Raw genomic sequence first — 17,756 nt, 5'->3', positions numbered from 1 at the left:
TGTTGCTCTAGTGTTTGAGGCCCAACACCTAAACTCTCTTTGCTTTGCATTTAATACTAATCAATTGAATTAAATGGCTGATGAAGCAATTAGGTAATGGTGTTGTATTCTAAAAACACAGATTAAAAGCATAACGGACAAGGAAAAGATATCCAGAATTGTAATCTCTAATATCTAATTTTTGTGAGCTTGTTTTTTTTCTCTAACATCTGTTGGAGTATGATGTTGTTTTTTTGTTTTCTTTAATCTTTGAGGGAAACACAAGGCGAATTTAGACATGCAGTTCTGACATTGAACACAGGGTGGCGCATTAACGTAAAGGTGCATTTAGGCAAGTGTCCCGTGAGGAGAATACGGTGTGTGAACAGGAAGCAAACAGTTTGTTGAGCGTGTCACGTGTCGTCTCAACCCGTTGAATCCTGTTGTTTGCCCCCCTGTGGCTTTAAGAGCAAATTGGACAACGGTTAAAGTCAGTACCTCAAAATGTAGTCACGTGATGGAATGAGTAAAAAGTCAAACTTCACGAATGCTTCATCCACATTACTCTGGCTAGATCAGTGTGGTTAGTTCAGCTGTGACCACGAGGAGGTTAGCAGGAGGCCAACGACGAGCTGCATGTAAAACTCACAGGCTGAGCAGTGGCATATACTCTGAATTGATGTGTGAGGTGATCCTTTATAACTCAATAATAGTGGCACACTGTATGTTTCTGAGGGTCCACTGACACCAACTCACAGCAATTGTGAATAATGTGTCTTTAAATGAAAATCATCTTTCTACAAACACATGAAAACACAAATAAAAGCCATCATCTTTGACTTGTTTCTGTCCCCTAGTGGTTTCCTATAGTTTGCTGCCATCTTGAGGACTAATGTATTCCTCTTCTCTCTCCTGGTGCAGCCTCCTCTGCCTCACAGACCTGCAGACACCTGTCATGTCGAGCATGTCACTCATCATCCACTGCTTCAATTGTTTAAATATAGAGTGAGTGAAAAATTATTAAGAGTATATGTGGCAATCTAAAAGCGACACAAACACTGCATGCAAATGACTGGATGTTAACAATAAAGATAATTAATGTGAACACTGAAACTAATCTTAGAAACAATACTTAAAGGGGACATATCATGCTCAGTTTAAGGTGTGTTGTATTTTGGGTTTCGTTTACATGAGTAAGAAGAACAAACATAACTTTCTTATTCTGTCCGTCTCAATATACCAGTATTCAGCCTTTGTCTGCAAGGTCTGCGTTTTATCACCTGTCTCATTAAGCCGTCAAAGGATAAAGCCCAGTCTGCTAAATGCTAATGAGCCTGCAAGTGAGAAAGGAAGGGAAGCCAATGGCCATCCCACAGAAAAAAGTATACGTCCCCTCAAGGGACACTTTGAGGCTTTTCTATCCTTTCAACTGCATCATATTTGAACAGCTGACGGTGTTTGCTCAGTTGTCATGGATGTGTTGTCATGTTACCAAAGTATGGGGCTTTATTAATATACGGGCAAGAGGAGGGGTTCAGCTATACATTAAAGGATGGCTTATGGCAACACAAATTATTTATAAATATACTTCTCGATCTATTCAATTACATTTATTTTGTATCGCTCAAATTCACAAATTAAAAATCTGAACACATATGACATCATCTGTCCCTGGACCTCACATCGGTTCAGGAAAAACTCCCCCAAAAAACCCTCTTCATCTCCAGATGTCCCTCCAGCCATCCCCTGACTCCCGGTCGATGACTCTGACCTCGTGCCAGGCCACGACAGGCTTCAGTCTGGTGTTCAGAGACAGCTGATAAACCCAAGTCAGTTTTCTGTTGTTAGATTCTGGAAGAATACAGAAGCATCAGAGTGCTGACAAGCTGCTCATTTATTTCCCCTTTAATGTCACACTCATGAGGCTCTGTCGCTTGAAAGAGTCAACACATTTCCTGTTGCTTGGGGTGATGTAACACGGTTGTGTCGTGGCTACGATAATACGCAGCCCTCTCCAAAAAAAAGAACAAAAAGTACCACATCCTTTGTCGAAAACCTAATACAATGTGTGTTATGGTTTTATTATCAGAAACAAGTTGGGTTCTGTTGACCTGGTGGCCTTTCTCTTGCGCATGTGTTGCACATGCACATAAAAATCTTTCCATATTCACTGAGAGTGGATTGGGAAAAGATATGGCTCTAAAGTTTGCATGATGCAGGGCCATCTGCAATGGAAATCATATGTAAAATGAGGAGATGAATTCTGACCACATCTCACCCCTTTACCAGCCCATTTGTACATAAACACATTGGTAATATGATGGTTCACTTGAGGTCAAATAATTTCTGAGAACTATGAGAGAACATGAACATAAATTGACGTATTTGCGTGTCGATGCTGATCATGCAGTCATTTCAGAAAACTGCATGGCATCATGAACATCTAGTTTCATTAACTTAAACATCTCATTTGGCAAGGACGTAATCATGTATTCATTGCAGGGACAGATTGCAGGTGCACGATCATCCACCGGTCATTTGAATTCCTGGATGTGGTGATGGAGTTAGCTTAACCACACGCTGTAACCCTTGTTTGTGTCCTTTTGCCACCTGACAGGGATGGCCTGCACTAATGGACACTGGCCTTCCCCAACCGAGCAACAACCCTTTGTAAACAACAATATTTCCTTTCAACTGGATATCCTTAGAGTTCAAATGACAAATATTATATGTTTTTATTATTAGATTTTCAGTAAACCGTATGAAAGAGATGAAGAAATAAAATGAAAGTCACCTGTACGTCACATATATAATGACTTACTCTGTTTAAATATGTCACACTCTCAAATAGTCGAACCTGTCAACACAGGAAAAGTCTTTGTTTGTGTAGTATGTGTCTGAGCTGCACATGCAAACATAGGACTGAGGATTGGCATCTCATGACACAACCTTGCAATGCAAATCTGCACTGACAGCATGGACACAGTATGCATCACACTGATCTCGAGCACTGCTATTTATGAGTTGCATACTCATACAAAACAAACAAGCCCCAACGTAATTGCTGCTGATTTGCCTGTCTAGTTTCCTAATCTCTACAAAGAAACCTTTTTTATATGGCAATAAACTACTGTATCATTGTAATCCTTAAAAATTAAGAATTTACCAGAAATCTACGTAGATTTCTGGTAAATACGAAAGCCCACGAGAAAAAGTAAATAACAGATAAAAAATGAGGCAGGGTAAAAAAATAACAATACTCGTGGTAAATCAAAATGAGGAGATAGTGAAAAATATTGGCCCTCAAAGTTAAAATTATGACGAATATTGAATCCTTTAAGTATGACATAGTAGGCAATAGTCTAAAAATGTGAGGAACCAAGATACCATGTTTATTCGTTGACATATTCATTTTAAGTTCTAAGAGTTAAATGTCCACTTAGTAAGTCAACCATATGAGAAAGGCCTGGGCTACGAAAACTATATTTTAATTCATTACATTTAAATGAAGAGATCCAAAGTCAACATTGGACATCAAACTTACAAGCCGACATTAGAGACGACCTTCTGCAGTCTTTGTAAACGACTAGGTCAATTAAACAAGTCTAATTCTCCAATATTTGATCATTAAAGAAACTCAAATATTTGACTTTCCACACGTATTTTAACTTCCATTATACCAAACGTGTTGTTCTTTTCTTTTCTTGGAGTAAATGGTTCTCACCGATCATGACAGCAGACTGAAACAAGAAGCGTAACATTTCAAAAGAAGCCTGTTGCTCTGTCACGCATGCGCACTTCACGAGTATGTGCGAAGAACAGGAAGCGAACAATTTGTGTCCGTCTACTCTTTTCTGTGAATGATTCTGGTTTTGACTGAGCCCTTCTGGTAGCGAACGCCATTTGAAACACACACACACACACACACACACACACACACACAGGAGAGTTAGCGATCGTGAGAGCCGCGCGTTGTGGTGAACGAACATTTGAGTCTTGGCCGAGGAATCGGAAGCTCGAGGGCCAGGCAAGGGCGTGTTTGAATCTCAAGTGTTGGAGAGACACACCGCCTCCTCCTCCTCCTCCTCCTCCTCCTCCCCACTAGATGCTAGCTCGGTAGCATTTGCATGTTGTTTCACTCCTAGTTACAGTTGTGTTATAGTCTGCATTTTATCTTATTTATTCGGAGGTTAGTCGAGAAGAAGATGGGATGTACTCTGAGCACGGACGACAAGGCGGCGCAGGAGCGGAGCAAGATGATCGACCGGAATCTGCGGGACGACGGAGAAAAGTCAGCCCGGGAGGTCAAGCTGCTGCTGCTCGGTGAGAGAAAGATGGATGGACGGAGGGACGGGGTCTATTTGCTGGAGAGGGATTTCCCTAATGCCCACCGTCTCCTGCAAACTTAAATCCAACCTGTTACACAATAAATCGCGTTTCTGCACCAACGGGAGCTTTAATCAAAGTTGTATCTCGCTCCGTTGACGGAGAGTAACGCGACGGGGGAACTTTGACACAACTAAAAAGTGGTTCAGTTTGAGACATTTCAGGGCTGCACATAAACGAAAGGGTGGGGTGTGGGGGGTTGTTCAGCTAGCTATAAAGTTAGGGCTGCTGGGTTTATGTAAGTGTATCCTCGGCAAATACAATCATTTCAGTCGACACAATACCGCCCAGTCGTCTCCCCCCGGTGCTGCTGGTGTTTCAGTGAGCCAGTTTAGTGATTAGCTACTTAGCTCGTTAGCGCCCCAATGCTAGCTAGGATTAACGCTAGTTAGCTCGCAGTAAGCTTAACCGTAAAACATGTCTATGGGGAGGATTTATTCTCAACTGCACGTTCAAACACCGTCTGTACTCTTGTGGTTCTTATGACACCCGGACTACATAACCACAAGTTAAATTACAGTCGCTATATTCCCGTTTCACGTAAACACGAACGGAGCGTCAACGTCACTTTAGGCCGTAAAAGTTTGCTTTTGTGAGAATATCGATGAATGTAACATCCGCGGAGGGTTTCGAGGGCATGCAGCTGAGCTGGTCGACTTGTCCCAATGTTTCCGTTAACTCGAGAGATGAGAGGAAGGCGTGACGACATCATGACGCAATTATGAGTTAAATTATACGTTCATTTTAATCATGTGAGGATATCAGATGTGTGACTAATAGGCATACATTATACTCTTTCTAAAATGAGAGCGTGTCATTAGCGTGGTCATTCGTTTATGATGGTCAACAGGACAGGGACTTGCACTCTTTTTTTAATCGGCTGGAACAGGCAAATGTGTTTGTATCATTGAACTGTAATGGAGCCTTTATATTTTATGTTTAAACTACAGCATTCAATTCATAGAAAGCTAAAGCAATGACTCATCAGATCACATCCCTATATCGGTATTACATCTCAGTTTTATCTGGAATTGTTTTAAGGAAAATAGCCACACCTTTTCTCTAATCTAGCTCTTAGTGGCAGCTGATGACCACTGCAGGCTGACTCAGACAGGAAAAGACAGGCAAGAGGTTGCATAGCAACCTTTGCAGCCTGGCGGACTGCAATAAGCATCTGTGGCAACTATATACACACACACACACACACACACACACACAACAGAGGCGGCTAGTGCATGCTAACTGGATAACTGCCTGGGTTATGCCGTCTACAAGCAGTGTCTCAAAAATTCAAAAATAATCTGCATATTTTCCGTTGTCTGTGTGTCATCGCAGGTCTGTTGTCTGATTTCTCCACAATCACAGACACTCCGCAATGCTCAGCCGCAGCAGTCGGTTCTTGTATGTTTCTGCGTCATTTAAGATGGACCTGATTTGAATTTTCATGTCACGATTCTTACCGCCACCTATACGAGACGTCAGGGATGTGTTGTCTGATGGAGCCATCGCACGGTCACATGGATGTATTTCACATTTGTTGAACGTGTTTTATACCGTGTGAGGGTTTCTTAGCAAGACAGTTGCAATAAGCGTGCGCGGTAAAGCTGAATATCTCTTTTTCGGGCAACCCATCGGGGCGCTTGCAAAGAGGCAGGAATCTAAAACTGATAATTTCTTGAGATGAATCTTTTGAGTGACTGCCTCCGATGTTTGTGCGACTCACAAATGCAACTCATAAAGATTGATGTTTTTTTGTGCGTTGCGGCTTTTCTGCGAACCAGAGCAGTAAAAAGCAGCAAAGAGGGGAGGCACAGTGTTTATTGTTTACTGTAGATATATCTGCGTCTTATATGGCTCGAGGGGCATGAGTGTTCCCTGGTCCAATGACGCCCGATCAAACACTGTATCTCTGTCATAAACTGGAACCATTTTACTTCTTACACTTTTTGCCATGCTTTCCATTCCATAAGCCCTTCAATTTCACCAGCTCAGTGAGGTATGAGCGTGTTTGTAAATCAAATTTAATTATGGTGTGATGTTTGCAGTAATATTAGCTCTGTGTCTGCGGTGCACGGCTGTTTATCATATGGGACGATGATCTGGTGAACAGTTCCCCTCACCAGGGATCTGAGAGTCCCTGCACAGGTAAGGTAATTAAAATGTTGTGGGCTCAGCATGATGCGTGCTCTGTGTCTCAGGGAGTTGGAGCTGGATGAGAGACGATATACCAAACACGTTTTGGGCTTCTTGAAATGGATCACAGATTTGCAAGATTGTATGTTTCCTTTATTTAAGTTTTACTTTTACTAAAAGACACACTATGTGTATACTTATTTATTTGATATTGACCCCAAATAAATCATATTGTCAATATGAGAAACATCTGACAGCTCTGAGTCCATCTCGCCATTCTGATGCAGCAGTCGTCTCTAATCCGGGGATGTTGAGGCTTTGTATAATCTGAGGATGCAGTTAATTAATCCAATTACACTGACCTGGCTAACCAGGGTCTTAGACACGTCCTCAGTGCATTCGGTGACGGTCGCCTCTGATGTGTTGCAAGTTTAAGTTAACCCACTTATTTAATTAACAGTAATTAGTTTTTGGTGTGGGGTATAAGCTGCCATTATAGCTCCATAAATGTAGCATCTGATTGTTGTGTTTTGACAGGAAGGCTGCACATCAACATATTCATTTTCATTAATTTAGTTTTCAAGTCTGGACATGTTTGTTCACACGGAGCAGACATGAATGACAGTAGGGGCCATAACGATGGACACAAACTCAAACCAGAATGATTCCTTCAAGTACTCAGATACCACACAGATACCGAAGCCTCATGTCGGAGGGGTTTGTGAATACTGTACCTACTTGTCTGGCATCTGTGATTTATACTCACAATAATTTACATCATGTAACCGTTTCTACTATAATTTAATCTTCTGTGCCATCTGTTCTCCGTTTCAGGTGCGGGAGAGTCTGGGAAAAGTACAATCGTCAAACAGATGAAGTAAGTTACAACACCTTAACATTTACCACTTTTTCAGACCCGTTGACTGACCTCAGACTGCCATAGAAATGACACATTTGACTATATGTCCACCAAATCACTGAACACGGCTGTGATGTTAGTCTTATCACATGTGTTCACTCATTCACCTTTCCCAAATGAATGGACAGTCAGTAATTGTGTCTAGTAAATTGAGATATTGGACACCTAATTATCATCATCATAACTGGTAAGTATATTGTTGTCGCTGCAGCATGTGCTTAGTGCCATCCAAGGCGATAGTGATTGATTTTAAGAATTTCAAACAAGCCAAATGAGAATGTTGAGCCAGACCTTTTACCACTTAATTGAGTATATTAATTTAGTCTTATTAGGTATTATTCGCAACACATTTTTTACAAATGAATTTTTTTTAAATCTCATGACGAATTAGAACGTAAAGTCTTAATCCAGATATTAAGTATTGTCCTCACTCTCTCAAATCTTTTAAAGGATTAGTGTTTAGTTTTTTTCAGCCATGAATGTTTCCATGAATTCGATTTGTGGATGTGTAACATTTCTCAGTTTTACAAAAATGTATTCACTGACATTTAAAAAAAAAACACATGTAGCTGAATGGTTTGTGTTAAAATATAATCCATTCTCAATCAATAACTGCCAGTTGTTCATATTCTTCTATAAAAAAAACATGAAACGGCTCCTTGAAGCCAAGTGCTAATGTCCTCTCGTCGTGTGCCAGGATCATCCACGAAGCGGGCTACTCAGAGGAGGAGTGTAAGCAGTACAAGGCCGTGGTCTACAGCAACACCATCCAGTCCATTATTGCCATCATCAGAGCTATGGGTCGCCTCAAGATCGACTTTGCTGATCCAGCCAGAGCGGTGAGTGGGACACGACATTGACACGGTTCTGGGGACATTACAGGTTTCATTTCTGTGCATTTATATGGATCATTTTTCTTAGGGCAACAACTAGTCATATGTCGGCCTTCCCTACTGGGCTAACGTCTTCCCGTTTCCTCCTCTGCAGCAGGTCAGATGGAGCTGGTAGGGGTTTAGCATCGCATTCAAAACGCTTCAATGAAGCCGAGACTTACTGACACAAGAACTGACTTTGATTCGGTCACACTGCGGTGTGTCCTTGTTCATGAACAGAGGAGCTGCCCGTCAACAAGAACATTGCTTTCGTTTCAGTGATTTATGTTATTAGCACGACATGCTGAAAATATATACAGAGTATACTCCGGAGAATTTCCTTTTTCTTGTTTTTGCTACTCATACTTTTGTTTAATTTTGTGAATCTGTTTTTTCCCTGGCATAACAAGTGGCGTGACTCGCCTAGCCCTGTCATCGTGACCAATTTTACACCCAAAGCTTTTCCTTCTTGATTTCAAGCTTTTGCACATATTTATTTTTTGCTCACATTGAATGTGTCAAAATAAAAAGGACTGTTATCTTTAATTCATCACTTCCAAACGGCCATGTTTGTCCGTGGGAGAGAGCTCTGGCTATGATTTCATGTAAATTGATTGCCACTGATTTAATCCGTTGAGATTAATATGTTATTGAATCTACTTGATGATATAACAAATGTACAAGACCATGCGCCGAAATATTTGTATCTTTTGTCGTTGGCTGCACGGTGACCTCTTCCCTAGCGAAGCGGTTTTGCGTTTCTATAAATAAATCATGTTCATGTTTTGGTCGGGGCCTTGTCTCGTTAGGATGATGCGCGGCAGCTGTTCGTCCTGGCAGGTTCAGCAGAAGAGGGCTTCATGACAGGCGAACTAGCCGGAGTCATCCAGCGGCTGTGGAAGGATGGAGGCGTTCAGGCCTGTTTCAGCCGCTCCCGGGAGTATCAGCTCAATGACTCTGCAGCATAGTGAGTTGACTGCATCCAGGAACTAGAGTGGGACTGGAGAGAATACCACGGTACACTCTCGGTCGGCTAACACTTGTATGACGCGTTTAAACTTTCTCTTTTCTCCTCTCTCCTCCAAAGCTACCTGAACGACTTGGATAGGATATCCCAAGGTGCTTATGTGCCCACCCAACAGGATGTGCTGAGGACCAGAGTCAAAACCACTGGCATTGTGGAAACACACTTCACTTTCAAGGACCTGCACTTCAAGTGAGGACAACCACCGCAGCTAATCCATGCACCCAACTGGGCGATGACTCCGAATCGCCTCCCACATCTCGGATGCGTTCATTGATTTTAAAAGGCCTGGTGCTGTTTTCATTGACGGCTGTTTCCACGGGTTAGAGAAACATTTGACCAATCAGAATTTAATAAGCAGGATTAAGAATGACAGTCATGAAAAATAACATCATAAATGTTGCCAATCAACATGTTTATCAGTGGGAACAAAAATGAACAGCTGGCATTGGCAGGGCAGACTCATCACTGGCTCCTGATCAGTTGGGGCAAAACCTACGACGACACAACTCCCCTAAACAAAAAAAACAAGTTGTGGTCATACACCATGGGGACTCTGAAATGTGGAATTATTAACGACCGACAGTCGATGCTGGGAGGCATCTTGATTGATTTGTGTGGGATATTATTTTCATCTGTGGTCTGTCTGCAGGATGTTTGATGTCGGCGGACAGAGATCAGAGAGGAAGAAGTGGATCCATTGTTTTGAGGGAGTCACCGCCATCATCTTCTGCGTGGCTCTGAGTGACTACGACCTGGTGCTGGCTGAGGACGAGGAGATGGTTAGACCCTGCTGACCGGAACATAGCCCGAGTCCATTTTTGTTTAGCTTCTCCGGTTGGTTACCACTTTGTTTCTACTCCTTCAGAATCGAATGCATGAGAGCATGAAGCTGTTCGACTCCATCTGCAACAACAAGTGGTTCACAGACACCTCCATCATCCTCTTCCTCAACAAGAAAGACCTGTTTGAGGCAAAGATCAAAAAGAGCCCTCTCACAATCTGCTACCCAGAATATGCAGGTGAGACACACGCACATGCACACGCACACGCACACGCACAAGCACATGCACAAGCACATGCACACGCACATGCACACGCACATGCACACGCACACACAGGGCAGGTGTGTTTTACATGCAAATACTGTACTTTGTGTTAGTGTCGCACATAAACCAGTATGTCCAGCCACGTGTATTTGGTACTTATTAGTAAGGCTGTCTGCCATCCATGACATCCTAAAATTGTCTCCAGTCACACAAATTCAATGGCTTGAAAGGTTTTAGCAAAGAAACAAATAAAAATTATTCATAATTATGTTGTACATGTCTTAAGGCTGCATTGGTTTTGAGCGTCATATAATTACAATAATGCTGCTGCTCGTATATAGAACATTCTCTGATAAACACTCGGTCTGGCTGGCCCTTGTAGACTCAAGGTGTGGCAGTCTCTGCAGATGACACACACATGTTTCTTTATTCTCTGCTCTTGAACTGTGTGGGCTGCTTCAAGTGGATAACAATGTTCCCGTGTACTCAGATTTCACAGATGTATCCATAAACAAGCTCTCCACATTTGATGTATAGAAACTGTAAAAAAAAAATCTATTATGTAGAAAGCCCACAACCAGCAAACTGTTATTCAGTTCCAGTGGACAAACTGTTTTTTAAATTGTATGTTTTTATGCAGCAGAAACCGAATGCCTCCCCCTGTCCTCATCATGTGTTCCCAGTACAGAAACCAACAAAATCATTGTCTGATGAAACGGAGCACAGTGTTAGTGAAGCTGCTCTGTGGCGTGCAGGTTGAATTGCTAAATACATATTCTGTAGTCATGTCATTTAAAAACATCGTGAAGCCAACACTCAACAAATCCAGTATACATCCAGTTACTTTGTTTATATTATTGAGGTCATAGTGTTATTGTAATGAAAGGTGTTCTGAAATATTGTATCCACGTATACCGTATGTTCAAACAACTACTCATGATCAAATTACTACAAATTATTAGTATCGGACATAACAAAATACCATTCCAGTATTATTTATATGATATTATTTTTAATTTGACAGTAAATAGTTTTTTATTTTATTTGTCTGTGAATGAAAAGGTCTTACATTTGATTTAGTGTAACTGTTCGTTGTTGTGCTCTATTTCTCTCCTTGTCGTCTTCAGGCTCCAACACCTACGAAGAGGCAGCCGCTTACATTCAGTGCCAGTTTGAGGACCTAAACAAGAGAAAGGACACCAAGGAGATCTACACCCACTTCACTTGTGCCACCGACACCAAGAACGTGCAGTTTGTGTTTGATGCCGTCACCGACGTCATCATCAAGAACAACCTGAAGGACTGTGGCCTTTTCTAAAGGTAACGCCGGCTGCTTCCTGGACGAGCTGGGCGAATGTTGAGGGGCGGTCCCATTGTTGTGCTCTAATCACGGCGTGTTTGTTGTCTTTATTTGTTCAGGCAGCCGGGTGGCCGGCATGCCGAGTGACTTGATTCAAGGGGACTCTGACTGGAGGGAACCTCGCGGACCCTGATGAGAATGTCACTTTTAACCTCTTATTAACTTATGTTCATCTCTAAAAGTTTTAAAGACGGTGTGTAGAAAAACATTTTGTGTAAAATATATTTGTACAACTGTCTATGGCTGGGGATTTTTCACAGTTTTAAAACGTGCTTGTTTTGCCTTTTTTTGTCATTATTTCAAATTTTTATATAAAAAGGGGGGCCGTGACTTTTTTTTTTTCATCCATGAATGAACTCTTTTTGTTTGTTGGTCCTTGTGCCTTGCATGCTTTAGTTGCAGTGTGTTTATTTTTGTTGAGTTAGATCTTAGGTTTATGTAAATGTTACCATTGAACTTTTCCTAAGATGCCCCGTTGCCCCCAAGTCCATATTACCTATTATTTAACGATTGTTTCACTGTCATCATTTTTTGCATCTTTGGACAAACCAAACAAGACCAAGTCACTCTGCAGACCAATTCACTCTGACGTACTGTGTGAGCTGTGTAAGCCTTTTCGGATGTGAGATTTGCATGTGTGCTGCGAGCGGGAGCTTTGTTTTGATTGAGGCCAAAAGCCAGTGTGAGAGTGTGTGTGTTTGTGGGTGCAACTAGGATTGGGTGTGTGTGTGTGAGTGAGTGATGGTGTGTTTGTGGGTACAACTGGGAGTGCGCGTGTGTGAGAGAGAGAAAGAGAACATGTGCACAATATTAACAAAGGGACTTTATTCCTCTAATTGTCATCCTCTTTCAAAGTTTTATTTTTCTAAGCGACCAAAAAGAAGCTACTCTCTGTAATTATCGAGTGCACGTTGTTGGTGCGCCGCTACAAACTGTAACATTCCTTATTGAATCAAGAAGCAAAGAGAAGCTTTGAAAAGAGGATGCCAATGGCGGCCTTGTAGCAGGCAGTAGGGCCACATATAGATCTGTGTTCAGTGCATAGACAGACGGAGACATGGCTGGGTGCACTGTTATTGATCATGATGTGTGATGGTTTCAAGTTACATATCCCCCCTAGACTCCCAACCCTCTGTTTCCATTGGATGGGCACATTAGTGGACTAATCTCCATGATTTTGCTAATAAAAAAGCTGCTATGGTGAAAACTATGGCAACTTATGCAACAAGCTAGTTTTTCTTTGGACTGTGTGTGTGTGTGTGAATAACAAAGATCTGATAATAGAAAAGAACGTTAAAAAACTGAAACTACATTGGTTAATAACACATGCTTTTGATTTTTTGATGAATTCAGGTTGCTCTCGTCAGTCAGAGAGGCCAAATGTTACATTTAGTTTCCAGAGGTACAGAAAGCAGCTTTTCTCTGTCTACTACAGTGAGCAGCAGAAAGTTCTAGGGGGCAAGTTCATGAATGCATCCTTAAACAAGTAGAAGAATCTCAAAAGATCCCCTCCAGACAATGTTCAAATATTATTTAATAAAAAAATATATATACTCATATATTTTTTTAGACAAATAATATCCTTGCAAATTCTTAGAAATAAATCTACTCCAGGCACAACATCGATAAGCTGGTCACAAGATGTCTTCTACTTCTCTGAAAGGTTCCAGTGTATTAGACCTAAAGGATAAAAGTCTCATTTCACATGTGGGTAAGGGGTTTTTCAACCAAACTAGTGATGTCACAAATCATCTCAAATGTGTTGAACTCAGATTTTAAAGGTAAGAACAGAAACTCCTGCAGATGAATATGAAAAGAGCCTTCTAGTCTGAAACTGCACGTTGAAGGTTCAACATGTTTTTAAGGGGAGAGAGACTTTAATATTTATCCTTGAATGAACTAATAGCATTTCAGGATGTAACGTCATCTGCCAGTACAGTTCAACAGTAGACATCTCCCTCTAGTGGTCCACTAGTGTAACTGCATGTAATGACGAGGTCTGATTGCTGCTTGATGATCACAAAGGAGACAACTGAGGAAAATCTAATCACCAGTTTTAATATAATTACCCAGATTGTTCCTGACTAAGATGTATCGGCCTCTTATATTCAATCTCCATTGGAAACGCCCCAAGATTATGACTAATTAGTCCTGAACTAGAATGAGTGATATTCTTCCAAGCTGTGGAGAATTAAAGCAACATTGGGGCCCAGAATCTCTTCCAAATTCATGAGCTGATCCACCGTTAAAGGGAATTAGTTCAAAGATAGTGATGGGATTATCAGAACAACTGTCCTATTCCTGTCATTTTTCAAATGTTCATATGATGACGGCCACTCCCATCTTACAAATGGGTCACAGCAATGACAAGGCCGACTCCTGTCTCAGACTGAGCTAAGCCATCGCTGCTCAAGCACAACTATTAGGCCTTTGCTCAGAGGACACTATTTCAGGAGGCATTGTGTGATTTAAAAGCTAACTGCAGAGTGATTTAGCTAATCCTTAAAGCCCTCCCAGGGAAATCAAAGAGTGAATATGAGGCGTCTTCGAAACGAAGGTATGGTTTAGAGAAGAGAAGAGGATGATGATGCCGAAGATTCTGATCAAACGGCAAATGATGGCAGACTAGCAGACCATGGAGTCAAAGCAAAAGGAATCCAATCCAAACCTAAATATGCAACAACCAGCTCGTATAAGGATAACATCTGAGAAGACTATAGATCTCATATGTTATATGATAATAATGTGCCCATGTAGGCTAGGAGTGTCGTTTAGCTGATGGCTGCTGGATCTTCAAGGCGGATATAGATGTTGGGGAGTTAAAAACATCTATCTATATATATATATAAAATATCTATATATATTAGGGCTGTCAGCGTTAACGCGTTAATCTATGCGATTAATTTGGCCGCGTTAACGCACTAAAATATTTTAACGCAATTAACGCAACTTTGTTTACTTCCGGTGTTCGTTGAAGTTTTTAACACTCAAACCGAGTGTCAAGCCGCGGCAGTACGGTTTAACACTGTTTCCGTTTTTAAAACAAGTATTTTCCCGCGAAAATAAGGATCATAAATCAGTTTAACTCGTGGATGAATCAGTCGGGTTTCCTCCTGCTCCTCCTTCCTCCCGTCTCCCCCTCTGATACACAGAGGAACGGAGGGGCGACGTGTCCGGGGACGCGGCGCGGAAAAACTCGTCACACGAAACCTTCACCGTGATTGGTCAATCCGTTTGTCTGTCAACATTTTGGGGAAAAAACAACCAATGAACACTCAGTAAATCACAAAGGACCTCCCACCTCACAGGAGAGGCTCTATAGCAGCCTGTCAGTCAGAGAGCAGAGAACACGGCGCGAGGACAATGAACCTCATTGAATAGAGCTGAGATTGTTCTGGAATGTTTGATGTAGAACACGGGGGTGAAAGGTGAATTTAATTTTTTTGTAAAAATGTATAAAATGCCCCCAGCCTCCAGAGGGTTAACGTGACATATGTATGTCAGTCAGTCACCAAGGCCACTGGTTCTGCTGTTGTTCAGTGTTAAAGTTGACAGGACCAATGGGGTCTCAATATACTTCTTTTTTTTTACTAATCTGATGTTTCACTGAAGAAACAATTTATCATCCACAATATTAAATACCTCGCTGGCACTTTATAGGTAGGAGCCTCTTTGAAAACACAGCTCTGTGTGAAGTTTGGTCTTTAAAAAGAATGAACTTTTAACTTTTAATTGCGATTAATCGCGATTAATTAATCGCAATTTCAAAATGTGCGATTAATTAGTTAATTTTTTTTCATCGATTGACAGCCCTAATATATATATAACTTTCACAAACATACAATAAACATCTTAGCTGAGCACACAGACTAACTGTGGGTAAACAGCTTGGCTCTGCTCAAAGTTAACAATTTGCCCACCAATACTTTGAATTCTAAAGACAAGATTTTAGAGTTTATTCACAACATTAATCTTATACATTAGTTTGTATTACAGTTTTTATTATTATTATTATTATTATACGAATAGAATATAGGCCAACAAATAAATTAACAAGCTTTAGTGGTCATGGTAGGTGTTGTTAGTTCCCTTTGGACTAAGTCAAGTTAGCTGTTTCCTGCTAAACTAAAAAGCTCGATATATAACATACAAGCACAAGAGTGGCATCAATCTTGTTTTCGAACTCTCGATAAGAAAGCGTATAAACGTATTTCCCAGAATGTCTAACTAATCCCTTAAACCTGTATTTACTGATTAATTTGGATATTTGGGGGCATCATAATAAACCCTGAAGACTTGAAACCAAGATATTTACTGAATGGGACATTTAACTGTTGAAAAATAAACATGTGGATCCTCAATGGTGGACAAAGTAATGCCATCAGTGTTTCTATCAAGCATCTTCTACCTTTCTCAACTGATATCAACATGTGTTTGGGATCCTCTCATATTAGCAATGTTTTCAGTCTGGCTCTTGAGGAAGTCTGTGTGGTTTGGAGTCTGTCTCGACTTCCTACAGGTGCACACTACCATCACAAGTTTCACTTCATAATTAAATGTCATTGTGAGCTTGGAGAACAAGCCACTGTGATTTAGTTGCCAATTCCCTGAAGCCATTCAGTCTAATTAACTTATTCTCTGTGTGTGATGCATTTGTGCGTGTGTGCACATGTTTGAAACGGATTCTTAACTGCTGCTCCAGCCCAACACACCTCCGGGTTTCCGACTGATGCCACTGTGCCGTCTATTTAATTGCAAAGTTTAAAATGTCTTCCAAAAATTGTTACTGTCGTGGGATGATCGTTAATATTATTGTCTGCAGTCTGTTTTCTCAAAATGAAGAGCGTAAAGACAGGAGGAGTCTGTTCACTCTGTCAAAGTGAATGTGTGTGTGAAGGTGACCCCCCCCCCCCCTTGTCTTAGCCGAACAATAGAAACAACTTAGTGTGCATTTCTTCCCTAACAGCAAATGCACGAAGCAGAGAGTCAATGAGGGAGGCAGTGAGCTAAATCCATATAAGCTCTATTGAAATTCCCCCTCTGAGTGCGCAGACTGCCTCGTGTTATTGTATTTTTGCCTTCTGTTGTTGGCAGTCTGTTGTAGGATGCTCATTACTTTCTGTCTATAATGATGATATAAAGTAATATTCTTTTCTTTCTTCTTCCTCCCCCACCCAGTGTGTACAGAGTCACAAATATGGTCACAGGCAGTCTCAGGAAGCCTCTATGGATGCACAGTATCGCCTAATAACTATAGGATCATTAATATTCTGGTAGAAAGTGACAGATTTCTTGGAGCTGTTGCAGCTCTCAGAGAAAAACAAAAGATAAATCATGCTCCGTTTTCAAAGCTGTGTTTCTCCCCCGAGCCACCGCATACCACCATGACGCCCAAACCAAAGGTCTTCCTGACGCTGTTCGGGGCTCATGTAAAGCCCACGTCCTCTTGTCCACATGGGAGGGGCCACACACACACACACACACACACACACACACTGAGAGTGACTGCTGTATTCTGTCAGGAGAAAATCAGAATGGTGACGAGTTGCTTGAAGTGAGTCCAAATTTAGACGCTTCAGCTCAAAGCTGCGACAGCTGATGGCTTTTCCTTTTGTTCTCTTATCATACTTGTTTTAACCAAAGAAGGTCCACACTAGTGAAATATTGATGTAGATATAAATAGATGAGCAAAAGAGAATAATGTAGTGTCTGCACACACACACACACACACACACACAAACACACACACAAACAAACACACACACACATACCTAGGTACCAGATCTTTATTCTATTTGAAGGGCACATCATCTGATTTAACAATTTAGTACACTAGTAATTTCAAAGAACTGGTGTTTAAGTGAAAACCTCCAGACTCTGAGTCCTCAATAATCCCTTAACCCTGAACTCTCTCTCAGTCTATAGGCTACAGGCCTCTTGAAGCTGCAGTTCTGACATCTACCAGCAGAGGCACAAATTAAGTACATTAGGGATTCATTTCCCCTCTCGATGGATAATCTGTTAATCCAGCCAG

General features: G+C 41.3%; 1 protein-coding gene across 1 annotated transcript; it reads left to right on the top strand.

Moving 5' to 3' along the window:
- Positions 1-3,900: 3,900 nt before the first annotated feature.
- LOC130195334 (guanine nucleotide-binding protein G(i) subunit alpha-1) lies at positions 3,901-12,950 on the top strand. The gene is made up of 9 exons (XM_056416811.1): positions 3,901-4,302; positions 7,333-7,375; positions 8,115-8,256; positions 9,099-9,256; positions 9,377-9,505; positions 9,966-10,095; positions 10,182-10,335; positions 11,490-11,682; positions 11,782-12,950. The coding sequence occupies exons 1-8, from the start codon at positions 4,185-4,187 to the stop codon at positions 11,678-11,680; spliced, it is 1,065 nt and encodes a 354-aa protein (XP_056272786.1). The 5' UTR covers positions 3,901-4,184; the 3' UTR covers positions 11,681-11,682; positions 11,782-12,950.
- Positions 12,951-17,756: the final 4,806 nt, after the last annotated feature.

This window comes from Pseudoliparis swirei, chromosome 6 (assembly GCF_029220125.1).
Source record: "Pseudoliparis swirei isolate HS2019 ecotype Mariana Trench chromosome 6, NWPU_hadal_v1, whole genome shotgun sequence".
NCBI classification, from domain to species: Eukaryota; Metazoa; Chordata; class Actinopteri; order Perciformes; family Liparidae; genus Pseudoliparis; species Pseudoliparis swirei.
The sequence above is the reverse complement of the archived record's forward strand: the minus strand, read 5'-3'. Positions and strand labels throughout refer to the sequence as shown.

What these genes read in the sequence shown, in the direction of transcription:
- LOC130195334 (XM_056416811.1), top strand. Translation starts at nt 4,185, where the DNA reads ATGGGATGTACTCTGAGCACGGACGACAAGGCGGCGCAGGAGCGGAGC. An exon ending in ACAATCGTCAAACAGATGAA is followed by an intron (nt 7,376 to 8,114) that starts GTAAGTTACAAC and finishes GTCGTGTGCCAG; the next exon opens with GATCATCCACGAAGCGGGCT. An exon ending in CTGCTACCCAGAATATGCAG is followed by an intron (nt 10,336 to 11,489) that starts GTGAGACACACG and finishes TGTCGTCTTCAG; the next exon opens with GCTCCAACACCTACGAAGAG.